The sequence below is a fragment of the Mya arenaria genome, chromosome 4, assembly GCF_026914265.1.
Source record: "Mya arenaria isolate MELC-2E11 chromosome 4, ASM2691426v1".
Lineage (NCBI taxonomy): Eukaryota > Metazoa > Mollusca > Bivalvia > Myida > Myidae > Mya > Mya arenaria.
Window position 1 is genome coordinate 64,652,236 of NC_069125.1, and position 17,411 is coordinate 64,669,646.

General features: G+C 38.6%; 1 protein-coding gene across 2 annotated transcripts in view; it reads left to right on the forward strand.

The window, feature by feature from the left end:
• Positions 1 to 17,411, forward strand: part of LOC128232405 (signal peptide, CUB and EGF-like domain-containing protein 1) — a 42,826-nt gene that overhangs the window by 18,333 nt on the left and 7,082 nt on the right. The window contains exons 1-9 of one of the 2 annotated variants that reach the window (XM_052945930.1): positions 1,478 to 2,595; positions 5,304 to 5,426; positions 6,127 to 6,249; positions 15,020 to 15,142; positions 15,336 to 15,458; positions 15,696 to 15,812; positions 16,114 to 16,230; positions 16,910 to 17,032; positions 17,248 to 17,364. In XM_052945930.1, the coding sequence (XP_052801890.1) occupies positions 2,487 to 2,595; positions 5,304 to 5,426; positions 6,127 to 6,249; positions 15,020 to 15,142; positions 15,336 to 15,458; positions 15,696 to 15,812; positions 16,114 to 16,230; positions 16,910 to 17,032; positions 17,248 to 17,364 (1,075 nt within the window). In that variant the 5' untranslated portion in view covers positions 1,478 to 2,486. Of the gene's footprint in view, positions 1 to 1,477; positions 2,596 to 5,303; positions 5,427 to 6,126; positions 6,250 to 15,019; positions 15,143 to 15,335; positions 15,459 to 15,695; positions 15,813 to 16,113; positions 16,231 to 16,909; positions 17,033 to 17,247; positions 17,365 to 17,411 lie in introns of those variants that run through there. The other variant, XM_052945929.1, reaches the window with a different exon arrangement.

Genomic DNA, 17,411 nt, shown 5'->3' on the forward strand with positions numbered 1-17,411 from the left:
GTCGAAGGCTCGTCAACACCAGAAACCTCGCTCACTTGCGCGTCCTAATCAACATGACTAGTGAAAATATTTAATAAGTAATTTGCATTTTGATCACAAAATAATTAGTTTTGACGTTATATGACAGGTCTCGTTCAGAGATCAGACATCATGAAAATACAAGCAAAACAAAGCATACACGCCAACGAGTACAAGTTTGTGGTTCTGTGTGGTGGGTATCAGGTGGGTTGAGTAAAGACACAAACTATACTTTTCTTATATATAATATATCTAAAACACCTTAAACGTATATATTACACGTTCTAATCGACTCTATTGTGCCCATCCTATACTTCGTACATACAAATCATCGTTGCTGCAAATGCTAAGTTTTCTTGAAGATATACTGATGATTTCTGTGTTATATAGGACCGTGTTAGGGAATTTAGTCAACTTTCAAATTTGGGACATTTTTTTTTCAAAACATTGACAATATTATCCATTATCGACTTATTCGAAAATTTAGTAATTTCAGGCGGAACATTCTTCAAAAGTGCTTATAACCTAAACAATGAACGTTTCACAGTTAATACCAAAACCCTTATTTATTTACTGCTTAACTATCATCGCCAACATATTAAACTTATATAACATATAAAACGAGATAAGTCAAACCAACAGCCCAGGACTTGTGGATATGTATGATGGCGTCTTCAGTAACATAAACCATAAACGATTATTTTGTAGAATTAGGCATTTTTTTTAAGAAATATGATTCATTTTTTTTTTAATGAATGTGAATAAATGTATTTTCTCTTGCATTTACTCGCACACAACGACACTTCTTTGATGTCTCGAACCCTGAAATATGAGTGAATGAAAAATATTGCCTAAAGAAAATCTAGGGTCCCGACACCTGGCAAATGTGCAGACAGCCAGGGTGTTGGGTGTTCGTCGCCCATCACGGTGTACATTTCATGCACACAGCTTCAACCTTACCGTAAACTGACAACCATTGTTATACAGGTAAAGAGTGATACAATACCTGCATGGTTTTAACACATTCAGGAATAATTAATTTTGATCAGTAACTCGAGATTGTATTTTGCTCGGGGTCGCATACATTCTGCATCTACTATGCAACACGACTCTGCTGATAATAGCTGTTGGCAAGGTACAAAGCGAACGATTTAAAAAGTACTGAAAGTTGGTTTCTTTGTCAATATAGCGACATCAATGTCGAAATTGCGCAGTTTCATATATCTGACTGATTACATCTGTATTAATCGTTATTGCATAGTTTCGCCATTAACATGTTATACTTATTAACATTTCTTCGTTAGTTTAATGAATGAAACAATGGCTGAATAAGTATATTTCACTATGTATGAGAATCATGGCGAATTTTCAATATATTTCCATTTTAAATACATGCATCAGTGGGTCTATAAATTTATCTGCGCTCCCTATGAACCGAACGTATCAGGCTAATCTTGTATAGATACAGAGAAATGAACCTCTCGTGCTCGTATGAATGAGTTTAAAAAAGGAATGAATGTCGGCGATGACTCTAAGAATGTAAGACTTTGTATGACTTTTAATACTTTTTGGATGAACGTATCTTTGCTAATAAATGTCACATAGTATATCGGATCACAAAGACGGCTTTTATGTGCGACAGGATTAAAAGCTGGGATTTTATTTTTATATTTTGAAAACCGCATGACGAAAAGGACAGGAAGTATTTGAAAGAGCAAGGAGTGTGGGCCTGTTTTTGCTTCATCATCTGATCTTTATTCATATTTTTGATAAGTAAAACACGAATGAAAACGACGTTTTAAAACAATGCGTGAAACGAGACATGGGTTTAAATTCAGTTTCCATGTTTGGCAACACGAATGATCACAGCGATGAAGAATATCAAAAACTCGGATGTAGGTAATTGGACGCACTAACATTGTCACTCGTCCGCCATCCGTCCATACAACATCAACAGGCGCTTGATATCCAGGACCGCTGTGGTACAAAGGTCCAAATTGAACATGATTTATCCATTTATTAACAAACACTCATGCAGGAAAAAACTCGCCGGTACAAATCAAATTCTCATTTAAATGGGCGTGCGGCAAAGATGAAGTTAAATGTGTGCAACTGTATCTCAAAACAAACAATTCGAAAGGCATAACCTTCCACAAAATTAATATACCCGATAAATTGAGTGAATATCCAGTTTAACAATAGCAGAATTTCATTGGCAGACAACGACTTTCAAATATTCTGCCAAGTAAAATTCTGGAAAATTTACAGAAGGAACGCGATATAAGAAAAGCTGATATACGAAGTGTGTTTGTGAAGTATGAAACAATATATATGTGTTTTTATTTTTCCTGAAATGAAATGAATGTTATGTTTCGGAGTGCTCCTGGAGAGTTTATTTCACATATGCCAGGATGTGATGAATTTATGGCGACTTGAGACTTTTTTCAAGAGAAACCGGTTGAATAAAAATGAGGATCGATTATGTGACTTTATTCCATGTTTGTACATTTGTCGCACTATTTCTCCCGGGGACTATGAACGACTACACGGGCAACAGGCACACACGAGGGGTGAAAGGTAAATGCCAAATACACGTCGAGAACTTTGCAATGTCGTACAACTTTCTGTTTTGTTAATGTATTTCACTAAAACTTTTTTTTTTCATCTGAAATCAGTAATCATAAGTGTTTCTGTAATTAAAAAGAAAATTCATTTTACGAATGAATTTAGATTTCAAGCAATAATCTCGCAATTACAAAAACCTTAAATAATTATAGTTTAAAGAGCAATAAAACTCACATACCAACATCTCATCTTTCTTGATTACAGTCTCTGGCAAGACCTTGTTCAGGAAATGAATTTCAATGATATTTTTTTATTGCTGTAGCCTCAAAAGCTGAATCAGGTATTGTCGGCAAACATGTCTGTTTTGAAAACAATCAATGTCAACGAATAGAAAAAGAGATATTGTTATATGTACAAAAATAACAAACAATTATCTTTGCTGCTAACTCAAAAACTAGTTAATGTCACTGTGTAGTGTCAACTGATATTTATTTGTGTACAGTGAATGTCAGAATGTAACAAATAACTTGATTTAATTGCCGTTATCATATTTAAGAAATGTCTGATGGTTGGTTTTAATACCTGTTACGTTTCAGGATATCGGTGCCTTTTAGGACATTTTCAGATGTGTTTACTGTGGATGGGGGGATGCATATTTGATGCCCGAATAATTTTCTCATTTTTTTCCGAAATCTTGGCAGACACCAGAAATATGATACACATATTAAGAACAAAATTATTCGATAAGAAAATGATAGGTGTTTTGTCTGAGTAATTTATATTGACGTGTGGGGCATAAATAAACACTCACCAAATTACAGCAGGATGGAAGCCCACCTGGAAGTATGATCGCTCTTCTACACCTAACTGTTGGCCCACCAATGTGCCAAGACTGGCTAAACAATCTGAAAGTCGTCTACCCCAGCGGCTAGACAGCATGTTTCCCCAGTATCGTCGGCATCATCTGGCACTCTGACATTTCTGATGATTTTATTATAGTCATAAACTTGTAAAACATGGTTTCTGCGCTGTACTTGTTTCGTCTCGATCACCTTTGGCTTTCCATTTTATGGAAAAACAATTTACCGTCTATCACATTAAATGTTTGTTTTATGCAGCGAAATACCTACGATGTGCGGAATAGATATCACACATGTAGGCGTAATGAATATGAAACTGAATTAAAATTCGTTGTGTCAATTATGAACATAACGGGGAACATAAAAGAGATTGACAAATATTTTCAGTAACATTGTTCATATGTGTCATTCATATATCTATATATATATATATAAATGTTCACATATATAGCATTGTGCCACTAACCAACTTCATTTAGGTGTTAGGATCCTGGACTGTTTCTGTGAGGAAAGTGTTGTTGCCTTGTTTTAGAAGTAGCTAACATGTTTAGGTGTTTTCCTAACTTACAAAATAAGTTGTAGCTTAGTAAGTGGCCGGTGAGGTCACGTCAGGTCATAGTAATTGACTAGTGGACGTGAACGACTCGTCAGATCGTTATCGACTGTATGGGTTTTCCGGGTGACATTAACGACCACGTTGCAACAACGAAAACTGTCTCATGATAGTGGATGACGCGGCAAAAATGATTGTGCTATGACTCAAACATACTTAGTGTTGCGTTCGTACTTTAAATTAATGAAAATATAATCATCGGGATTATGATACAGTAAGTATCAAATAAGAGTCAAGTAAAAAATATATATTCATTTTGGCCATACGATTGCCAATAGGTATTTCTGAAACTGCTATTAATTAAACATAATTATCTTGGATGGCCATATAGCAATGCCTTTGTGTAAAGAACCTTAAACAATGTATTAAATTGCATAAAAATTATAGTCGCTAGAGTGAATATTCGACAAGTTTGGAGGGTTATGTTGACCACCGAAAATACATGTTTGCCTTGTCCTATTGAGGTTGTAGACGAAAGTATATGCGCAGTCTTATAATGCATCGTTAGAACAATGGGGCCATTGAATGTCTGGCAGGTGTTCTTCTGTGTGTATAAACGACATATACGGTTTTTCCACGTATAAGAGGGCCTCATCTCAATATGTTAACTGGCCAGTTTGGTCTTAACGTTTATGAAGACCGTAACAAGGTTAATTTATTGGTGACGTTAGTTTCTTTCTATCCTAAAAAGCCTAACCGTATCCGAATGTTGTGCCTTCCTGATAAAAGGATCTTCGGCAGATAGTCTCACCGTTGATATGGGTGATTGTAACGTCAGTACAGTACATGTTACCTGACTGGGCCGTGTCGTCGACAACCCTGGACTTTCCCCAATTGCATGATTCGCCATCCACTATCAGTAAATCGAACTGTTTTTAGCAATATAGGCTAAAAAAAAGTCCAGTCGGACATATTGTATGGTATATTTCTGTACAAGATTTTTAAAAATTTCGCGATGTCGCATTTTTGACCTAGTAAAACGAATGCGCATACATACACTTTGTTGGTATTGAACAATCGACCCTTCTTGATAGGTTAGGATATCTAGATACTGGTGCTGTTCCATAACGCCAAGTAGATTAAAATATCATAACAAACCAGTTGGCCACCTGTTGCTCTTTTGCTCTCCATGCACAATCAACGCGTAGAAGCCAGCAGAACGACGAACATGTTGGCATCATGCTAAGTTTGAATACATTCAAATAGTTATGATTGGTACCTTAAGTCTAAGTGCTTGTTATTTACAGGCAATGAATGTGAAAAGGGGACGTTAACATGTCACAAGGACGCAACTTGTATCGACGCCGTGCGGACGTCGAGGTGTAGATGTCAGGATGGCTTCTATGGTGACGGCCATATTAAATGTTACGGTAATATTGGTTTGATTATATTTCTACACCGTAAAGTTAATGAAAATTGTCCCGTAGTCTCATGCGTCCGCCTTTTTCTTCAAATGAACGCGCTTGCGTTGCTATCTAAAAGTTTAACTGGTCACCTAAGATTAATATCTTGCTTTAATATGGCGGGAAAACTCTGTTATTCTATGTGCATGTCTTTAGATTGTAGTGTTCAATACATTAAATAAATGTTTAAAATGCTTAAATAAATGGTGTTAACCCGTTGCCACGCAGTAGGAGCGCCACATCAACCACAAACCATTGTTGTCTCATGGTAACATTGGTGAGGTTGGGTTAGATTTGTGGTATCTTGATTTTATTTTGGCATTTTGTCAGATCTTTCTCATTTATCAGACATTTTCAAAATGGACCACCAGAACTTGATAACAAATCATAGGGACTGATATTAAATTTGAGTAGGTGTTTGAACAAAATATATTTTAACTTGATTAAATTCAGCACCTGAAAATGTGCGTAAAAGCTGATGCAAGACACGTTTTTAAATTTCGTTTTCTCAAAATAAATCACTAAAAACTGTAAAACTAATGTTAATTTAGATGAAGACATTGAGTTACCGAGAAAAACAAAAATCTGTTGATTTTGACTTGACTTGATAAGTAACTGATAGCTCAAGCATACACCTATCATTGTATAATTTCTGCCTTTGTTTCAGACATTAACGAGTGTCAGAACAACAATGGGGGTTGTGTGCACTTCTGCGAGAATACCCAGGGCAACTACACATGCCGTTGCCGGGAGGGCTTCCAGGTCGACAGAGACCGCAAGGACTGCATAGGTACACCCCAAAAACCAGTGTCTTCAACGTACATGTAATTCTATTGGGTAGTACACGTACATATAGTCTTCTTGGATAATACACGTACATGAAGTCCCCTTGGGTAGTACACGTACATATAGTCCTCTTGGGTAGTACACGTACATGAAGTCCCCTTGGGTAGTACACGTACATATAGTCCTCTTGGGTAGTACACGTACATGAAGTCCCCTTGGGTAGTACACGTACATATAGTCTTCTTGGATAATACACGTACATGAAGTCCCCTTGGGTAGTACACGTACATATAGTCCTCTTGGATAGTACACGTACATGTAGTCTTCTTGGATAATACACGTACATGAAGTCCCCTTGGGTAGTACACGTACATATAGTCCTCTTGGGTAGTACACGTACATGAAGTCCCCTTGGGTAGTACGCTTACATGTAATCCTCTTGGGTAGTACACGAACATATAGTCCTCTTGGGTAGTACACGTACATATAGTCCTCTTGGATAGTACACGTACATGTAGTCTTCTTGGGTAATACACGTACATGAAGTCCCCTTGGGTAGTACGCTTACATGTAATCCTCTTGGGTAGTACACGTACAAGAAGTCCCCTTGGGTAGTACGCTTGCATGTAATCCTCTTGGTTAGTACACGTACATAAAGTCTTCTTGGATAATACACGTACATGAAGTCCCCTTGGGTAGTACACGTACATATAGTCCTCTTGGATAGTACACGTACATGTAGTCTTCTTGGGTAGTACACGTACATGAAGTCCCCTTGGGTAGTACGCTTACATGTAATCCTCTTGGGTAGTACACGTACATGAAGTCCCCTTGGGTAGTACGCTTACATGTAATCCTCTTGGGTAATACACGTACATGTAGTCTTCTTGGATAATACACGTACATGTAATCCTCTTGGGTAGTACGCTTACATGTAATCCTCTTGGGTAGTACACGTACATGTAGTCTTCTTGGGTAGTACACATACATGTAGTCTTCTTGGATAGTACACGTACATATAGTCCTCTTGGATAGTACGCTTACATGTAGTCTTCTTGGGTAGTACACGTACATGTAGTCTTCTTGGGTAGTACGCTTACATGTAATCTTCTTGGGTAGTACACGTACATATAGTCCTCTTGGGTAGTACACATACATGTAGTCTTCTTGGGTAGTACATTTACATGTAGTCTTCTTAGATAGTACACGTACATATAGTCCTCTTGGATAGTACGCTCACATGTAGTCTTCTTGGGTAGTACACATACATGTAGTCTTCTTGGGTAGTACGCTTACATGTAATCTTTTTGGGTAGTACGCTTACATGTAATCTTCTTGGGTAGTACACATACATATATTCCTCTTTGGTAGTACACATACATGTAGTCTTCTTGGATAATACACGTACATGTAATCCTCTTGGGTAGTACGCTTACATGTAATCCTCTTGGGTAGTACACGTACATGTAGTCTTCTTGGATAGTACACGTACATATAGTCCTCTTGGGTAGTACACGTACATGTAGTCTTCTTGGGTAGTACACACACATGTAGTCTTTTTGGGTAGTACGCTTACATGTAATCTTCTTGGGTAATACACGTACATATAGTCCTCTTGGGTAGTACGCTTACATGTAATCTTCTTGGGTAATACACGTACATATAGTCCTCTTGGGTAGTACGCTTACATATAGTCCCCTTGGGTAGTACACGTACATGAAGTTCTCTTGGGTAGTACACGTACATATAGTCCTCTTTGGTAGTACACGTACATATAGTCCTCTTGGATAATACACGTACTTATAGTCCTCTTGGGTAGTACACGTACATGAAGTTCTCTTGGGTAGTACACGTACATATAGTCCTCTTGGGTAGTACGCTTACATGTAATCTTCTTGGGTAATACATGTACATATAGTCCTCTTGGGTAGTACGCTTACATGTAATCTTCTTGGGTAATACACGTACATATAATCCTCTTGGGTAGTACGCTTACATATAGTCCCCTTGGGTAGTACACGTACATGAAGTTCTCTTGGGTAGTACACGTACATATAGTCCTCTTGGGTAGTACACGTACATATAGTCCTCTTGGATAATACACGTACATGTAGTCCTCTTGGGTAGTACACGTACATGAAGTTCTCTTGGGTAGTACACGTACTTATTGTCCTCTTGGGTAGTACGCTTACATGTAATCCTCTTGGGTAGTACACGTACATATAGTCCTCTTGGGTAGTACACGTACATGGAATTTCACTGGTTAGTACACGTACATGAAGTTCTCTTGGAAAGTACACGTACATAAAGTTCTCTTGGGTAGAACTCGTGCATTGAGTTTTACTGGGTAGTACACGTACATGAAGTTCTCTTGAGTAGTATACGTACATGTGGTTCTCTTGGGTAGTACACGTACATGTAGACCTTTTGATAAGTTCACGAACATGTAATCCTCTTGGGTAGTATACATACTTGGGGTCCTCTTTGTCAGTACACGTACATGTTATTATTTATGGTAATATACTTTCATGCAGTCAGTTTTGATAGTACACGTACATGTAGTCCTCTTGTGTAGTACACGTTTATGTAGTGCGATTGGGTAGTACACGTGCATGTAGTCCTCTTGTGTAGTACACATACATGTGGTGCTCTTTTGTAGTACACGTTAATGTAGTGTTCTTGTGTAGTACACATACATGTAGTTTCCTTTGGTAGTACACGTTCATGACGTCCTCTCGTGTAGTACACGTGCATGTAGCGCTTTTGGATAGTAAACGTAGAATGAGAATTATTGGGACGCGCTCGTACCTGATTCCTATTGGTATTTTACGAACATGTATTCATCCTGGGTAGTACACATACATGTAGTAAGATTGGGTAGTTAACGTATATGTAGTTCTCTTGGGAAGTACACGTACATGTAGTCATCATTGTTATTACGCGTACATGTTTCCTTTGGGTAGTACTTATACATTAAGTTCACTTGGGTAATAGACGTGCATGAAGTTTTCTGAGTAGTACCCGTATATGTAGTCTTTTTGGTTAATACACGTGCTCAAAGTTTTCTTGGGTAGTACACGTACATGAAAAATTCTTACGTAGTACACTTATATGAAGTCTTCTTGGGTAATACACCTGCATAAAGTATTCTTGAGTAGTACACGAACATGAGGTCATTTTGTGTAGTACACGTGTATGAAGTTGTTTTTTTAGAAAGTTCACGTACATGTAGTCTTTTTGTCTAGTACACACGCACGAAGTTCCCTTGGGTAATAACGTGCATTTGGGCAGTACACGTACATGTAGTCATCATTGGTAGTAAACGTGCATGAAGTCATCATTGGTAGAACAAGTACATGTAGTCATCGTTGGTAGTAGCATGAAGTCATCATTAGTAGAACAAGTACATGTAGTCATCGTTGGTAGTACACGTGCATGAAGTCATCATTGGTAGTACACGTGCATGAAGTCATCATTGGTAGTACACGTACATGTATTCATCATTGGTAGTACACATACATCAAGTTATCATTGGTAGTACACGTACATGAATTATCATTGGTAGTACACGTACATGAAGTCATTGTTGGTAGTACACGTACATGTAGTCATAATTGGTAGTACACGTACATGAAGTCATCATTGGTAGTACACGTACATGAAGTCATCATTGGTAGTACACGTACATGTAGTCATCATTGGTAGTACACGTACATGTATTCATCATTGGTAGTACACGTACATGAAGTTATCATTGGTAGTACACGTACATGAAGTTATCATTGGTAGTACACGTACATGTATTCATCATTAGTAGTACACGTACATGAAGTTATCATTGGTAGTACACGTACATGAAGTTATCATTGGTAGTACACGTACATGAAGTTATTATTGGTAGTACACGTAAATGTATTCATCATTGGAAGTACACGTTGATGTATTCATCATTGGTAGTTCACGTAAATGTATTCATCATTGGTAGTACACGTTGATGTATTCATCATTGGTAGTACACGTAGATGTATTCATCATTGGTAGTACACGTTGATGTATTCATCATTGGTAGTTCACGTAAATGTATTCATCATTGGTAGTACACGTTGATGTATTCATCATTGGTAGTACACGTTGATGTATTCATCATTGGTAGTACACGTTGATGTATTCATCATTGGTAGTACACGTTGATGTATTCATCATTGGTAGTACACGTAAATGTATTCATCATTGGTAGTACACGTTGATGTATTCATCATTGGTAGTACACGTTGATGTATTCATCATTGGTAGTACACGTTGATGTATTTATCATTGGTAGTACACGTAAATGTATTCATCATTGGTAGTACACGTAAATGTATTCATCATTGGTAGTACACGTTGATGTATTCATCATTGGTAGTACACGTTGATGTATTCATCAATTGTAGTACACGTTGATGTATTCATCATTGGTAGTACACGTAAATGTATTCATCATTGATAGTACACGTAAATGTATTCATCATTGGTAGTACACGTTGATGTATTCATCATTGGTAGTACACGTAAATGTATTCATCATTGGTAGTACACGTAAATGTATTCATCATTGGTAGTACACGTTGATGTATTCATCATTGGTAGTACACGTTGATGTATTCATCATTGGTAGTTCACGTAGGTGTATTCATCATTGGTAGTACACGCAGATGTAGTCATAATGGGTAGTAAACGGACAGGTAGTCATTTTGGGAGGAGTACGTGTTAAAATACGATTGCATCTGTTGACTAATTTTTATAAATTATTCGTTTTTGTAGTACCAAAACAGTTTTATGGGCATCCTGTGTTTACCTGAAAACATTCTTCTCCTACTTTACAAAGGCCTCATATTTCGCTACCCTCACGTAATATTTATGGCTTTTAATTATGAATTAAGGCGATCTTATAGCTTGTGCATTACGCCATGTGTTACATTTAAGTAGCATTTATGAATGTCGCTCTCTATATACAATTGCAGTATCAAATGTTACACATAGGATTGAATTTCAAAGATAATTTACATTTTAACAATTACGGTATTCTTTGTTACTAATATATGTGTTAACAGTGACGTTGCTGGGTCTAAAATATAGATTCAGAGTCCAACTTTTGAAATTCTACGTATGCTTGCCGAACGTGTGCAATGTTGATCAATTCAATTATATCCAATAGGGCAAAGGATTAAAAAGCCAAACAGAAAAACCCTTGGACAAAACACACTGTCTACATCAATATCAAGCTAATAGTATCTATCAAATCGTTTTGGAGCGAACAGCGAAAACAATGAGAAAATCACATAAGGAATTGGGAAACTCCACCCAGTACACACAAATGAAACTAATCTTTTAGACGACACCAAAAAGCTAACTGTCCTAGTGTTCAGAGCTAAATGCTTATTTAAGGCCTCTTTAATAGACAGTGCGAATTTGTGCGCTTCTAAAAAAGTCACTTAATAAAACCATTTAATGACTAAATGGAATGCTGGCGGTTGTTTCGTTACAAAATGGAAAGTCGGCGGTTATAATCTGCTTATTGGAGTTTTGGTTGACGGAGCTCTTCTTAATGATTAAATGCAAATCTGTCCTACGATCCAAAAGGCGGACGCATGAGCCTGACCACTATGTAGGCATTCCAATACTGATGTTGATATAAGGGAGGTGGCGAAACACTATATGTACGTTGATGTTGGTATTAGGGAGGTGGCGAAACACAAAATGTACGTGTAGGCATTCCAACACTGATGTTGGTATTAGGGAGGTGGCGAAACACAATATGTACGTGTAGGCATTCCAACACTGATGTTGGTATTAGGGAGGTGGCGAAACACAATATGTACGTGTAGGCATTCCAAGACTGATATTGATATTAGGGCGGTGGTGAAACACAATATTTACGTGTAGGCATTCTAACACTGATGTTGATATTAGGGAGGTGGCGAAATACAATATGTACGTGTAGGCATTCCAACACTGATGTTGATATTAGGGAGGTGGTGAAACACAATATGTACGTGTAGGCATTCCAACACTGATGTTGATATTAGGGAGGCGGCGAAACACAATATGTACGTGTAGGCATTCCAACACTGATGTTTATATCCGGGAGGTGGCGAAACACAATATGTACGTGTAGGCATTCCAACACTGATGTTGATATCCGGGAGGTGGCGAAACACAATATGTACGTGTAGGCATTCCAACACTGATGTTGATATTAGGGAGGTGGTGAAACACACTATGATATCAGGGAGGTGGCAAAACACAATATGTACGTGTAGGAATTCCAACACTGATGTTGATATTAGGGAGGTGTTGAAACACAATATGTACGTGTAGGCATTCCAACACTGATGTTCATATAAGGGAGGTGGCAAAACACAATATGTACGTGTAGGCATTCCAACACTGATGTTAATATCCGGGAGGTGGCGAAACACAATATGTACGTGTAGGCATTCCAACACTGATGTTGATATCAGGGAGGTGGCGAAACACAATATGTACGTGTAGGCATTCCAACACTGATGTTGATATTAGGGAGGTGGTGAAACACAATATGATATCAGGGAGGTGGCGAAATACAATATGTACGTGTAGGCATTCTAAAACTGATGTTGGTATTAGGGAGGTGGCGAAACACAATATGTACGTGTAGGCATTATAAGACTGATGTTGATATCAGGGAGATGGCGAAACACAATATGTACGTGTAGGCATTCTAACACTGATGTTGATATTAGGGAGATGGCGAAACACAATATGTACGTGTAGGCATTCTAACACTGATGTTGATATTAGGGAGGTGGCGAAATACAATATGTACGTGTATGCATTCTAATACTAATGTTGATATTAGGGAGGTGGCGAAATACAATATGTACGTGTATGCATTCTAATACTAATGTTGATATTAGGGAGGTGGCGAAACACAATATGTACGTGTAGGCATTCTAACACTGATGTTGGTATTAGGGAGGTGGCGAAACACAAAATGTACGTGTAGGCATTCCAACACTGATGTTGGTATTAGGGAGGTGGCGAAACACAATATGTACGTGTAGGCATTCCAACACTGATGTTGGTTTTAGGGAGGTGGCGAAACACAAAATGTACGTGTAGGCATTCCAAGACTGATATTGATATTAGGGAGGTGGTGAAACACAATATGTACGTGTAGGCATTCTAAAACTGATGTTGATATTAGGGAGGTGGCGAAATACAATATGTACGTGTAGGCATTCCAACACTGATGTTGATATTAGGGAGGTGGTGAAACACAATATGTACGTGTAGGCATTCCAACACTGATGTTGATATTAGGGAGGCGGCAAAACACAATATGTACGTGTAGGCATTCCAACACTGATGTTAATATCCGGGAGGTGGCGAAACACAATATGTACGTGTAGGCATTCCAACACTGATGTTGATATCAGGGAGGTGGCGAAACACAATATGTACGTGTAGGCATTCCAACACTGATGTTGATATTAGGGAGGTGGTGAAACACACTATGATATCAGGGAGGTGGCAAAACACAATATGTACGTGTAGGAATTCCAACACTGATGTTGATATTAGGGAGGTGTTGAAACACATTATGTACGTGTAGGCATTCCAACACTGATGTTCATATAAGGGAGGTGGCAAAACACAATATGTACGTGTAGGCATTCCAACACTGATGTTAATATCCGGGAGGTGGCGAAACACAATATGTACGTGTAGGCATTCCAACACTGATGTTGATATCAGGGAGGTGGCGAAACACAATATGTACGTGTAGGCATTCCAACACTGATGTTGATATTAGGGAGGTGGTGAACCACACTATGATATCAGGGAGGTGGCGAAATACAATATGTACGTGTAGGCATTCTAAAACTGATGTTGGTATTAGGGAGGTGGCGAAACACAATATGTACGTGTAGGCATTATAAGACTGATGTTGATATCAGGGAGATGGCGAAACACAATATGTACGTGTAGGCATTCTAACACTGATGTTGATATTAGGGAGATGGCGAAACACAATATGTACGTGTATGCATTCTAATACTAATGTTGATATTAGGGAGGTGGCGAAATACAATATGTACGTGTATGCATTCTAATACTAATGTTGATATTAGGGAGGTGGCGAAATACAATATGTACGTGTATGCATTCTAATACTAATGTTGATATTAGGGAGGTGGCGAAATACAATATGTACGTGTATGCATTCTAATACTAATGTTGATATTAGGGAGGTGGCGAAATACAATATGTACGTGTAGGCATTCTAAAACTGATGTTGATATTAGGGAGATGCCGAAATACAATATGTACGTGTAGGCATTATAAGACTGATGTTGATATTAGGGAGGTGGCGAAATACAATATATACGTGTAGGCATTCTAACACTGATGTTGATATTAGGGAGATGGCGAAACACAATATGTACGTGGACGTGTACATGTTTAAAGTTGAAGTTGAGTGGAAAGTTGTTTTATTTTTATCGTGTACTTGTATTCCCGCTGATACTCATATAAATCACCTTCCCTGTGCTGTCGCACATGTCGTTCTCAACTTGTACAATGTAAACACACCTGAATGACGTGGTGCTCCAAAAGTACCCGTACAAGTAATGTTTCGCAACCCCCCTAACAGTTGTGCCTTTTGTCACACGAATTAATTTAGTACTAAATCAAACTTGAATGCTGTCTTTATTGGTAAACATTACTGAATCGGGGTTTTGTTTCTACAGACCTGAACGAGTGCTTTGAGGAGAAGGGTGGCTGCCAACACCAGTGTGTCAACACCATGGGCGGGTACGAATGTCGCTGTAACCAAGGCTACTCGCTCGAATCTAATGGCAAATCCTGTAAATGTAAGTGCATAATACTAGCGACATTACTTAACAGCGTCTGTCACGCCAAAACATTTTTATATGTTCGGGAGTACACTCAAATATGTATTGCAATGTAATACGATAATTTCAATAACATATTGATCATCATAACATATTGATTTAACCTACCTGTAGAGCGGATTTAATATTAACGCTTTAAATATATATTTAGTGGGGACGTATTGTCAGAGGCGACAGGGCTGCGAACATTCCTGCACAACTACACAGCAGGGCAGTGTTGTTTGCACGTGCAGGCACGGGTACAACCTACATTCCAACGGCAAAAACTGTGTTCGTACGTACGTAGCCCGCCATATGGGGACATTATCAATCACTCTTTTAAACGTCCTCTGATACTTCTACATCGTATTGTATGGTCCAACGTATCCCTGAAATGTCCAAATACATGTATCAGAGCAGTGCAATGTAAATCGCCAGATCTTTTATGGAGACTGGTTTTTCGATTATATCGTCAGACATGTGGTGCTTCGACTAACATAGTTTTTAATTTGTTAATGCTTGTTTACTACAGAGACGTGTATGGTGGGGAACGGCGGATGCCAGCACAACTGTACGGATGCGGGGAGCGGGGTGCGGTGTAGCTGTGCCAACCACTACTTACTCACCAGTGATAACCACACGTGCATAGGTAGAGACTCTATCTGAACTTCACGAGCAGTCGTAATATGTATATGTACTTTGAATGAGTGGATTACAATTGAAAATAATTCCCCACGCGTTATAGCTATTTGTATGTTAAACCAGTCACACCATCGTCGGCTCTCGCGCTACATATTTTGTTCATACTACCCACATTCAGTACAGGGCGTTATCGAGCCATAGGGGTATCCGACTTGGCAATAGCACAAATATCTAGTTTGTACCTTATTGTTTCCGAAGAGTGCGAAAATCATTTTACAAAGCGTCAAGCAAATGTTGATTCCTTTCAGCGACGTGTATGGTGAACAATGGTGGGTGCGAGCGGAAGTGTAAAGACACGCCGAGCGGTCCGATCTGCTCGTGTCCGGACGGCTTTGAGCTTCACCAGGATGGCAAGAGCTGTCTAGGTATGGACTGACACTGTCAAGACCACTCTTTTAGGGCTGTTTGTAATATATCTGCAAAGAAATGAATACTCTAGCAAATGACAGGAGTATGTCTATTAAACTTTGTGTTGTTAAATTATTTCGTAAATCTGTTTTTGTATTTATCACGGCTGGTATATGTAACATTTGGCATCTGTGTGACAATACATCACCTCAAGTGTCATCCTGTTCGTCTTGTCACACATAATTCCGTCATTGTTTTGAAAAAATAACAAGCAACATATTTTCGTCGACAAGGTTGAAATGACGAAATTGTTGGGTTTTTTGACGTCTGATTGCGTTTTCGACAGACGACAAAACGAAATGACAAAACCTTTTGGCGTCTTTTATTTTTTGAAACCGTTGAAAGCACGAAACGTAGTAATTACGGCAGAAATTTCACATAAAGGTCGAGAAACAAACAGTGGACATTTGACGTTATCTTTGTCGCAATGCTGCGCGCTGACGTCCCTTCCTCTGAGCGTGTTGTCATGGTAAAACACGACAAGATATCACTGTCGCCCTTTTGCTAGGACATCACGAAAGCACTCCACTTTTTCACTTATTCTATTAGATTTTGTAAGAAAACATATTGATATGTGTCCATTTTGTAACCTTTACATCCTCGTCTTGATGTACTTTTGTGTCATATTGTTACCAGATATTGACGAGTGTGCGTCTGAGAACGGAGGCTGCAGTCACGAGTGTGTGAACCTAGAGGGCGGTTACGAGTGCGTCTGTCCACCCGGATACAAGGTCCAGCCGCACGACAAAACCTGCAAAGGTACTACTTGCTATCAATAACAGTTGCTTTATCCGTAGTGCTACCGTTAAAAACCTACTGGCAGGTCTGTTACATGTTGTATAACTTCGTATAGCAATTGCCCAATTCTTTACCCGTGCTACAGGAATTATCAAGCTCTGATTTTATCGTGTATGTGTGTCTTGTGTTGTACTTTCATTCAATTCAAAATATGAACTATGCTACACTTCATACAGACATAGACGAGTGTGATGCCCGGGGCACATGTGACCACCTGTGCCTGAACACGCCGGGCAGCTATCTGTGTGCCTGTAATGACGGCTACGAGCGGTACGGGATATCGCATTGTGCAGGTATATCGTCCATTTCTGCAATCAGTTCCGGTATACGGCATAACCTT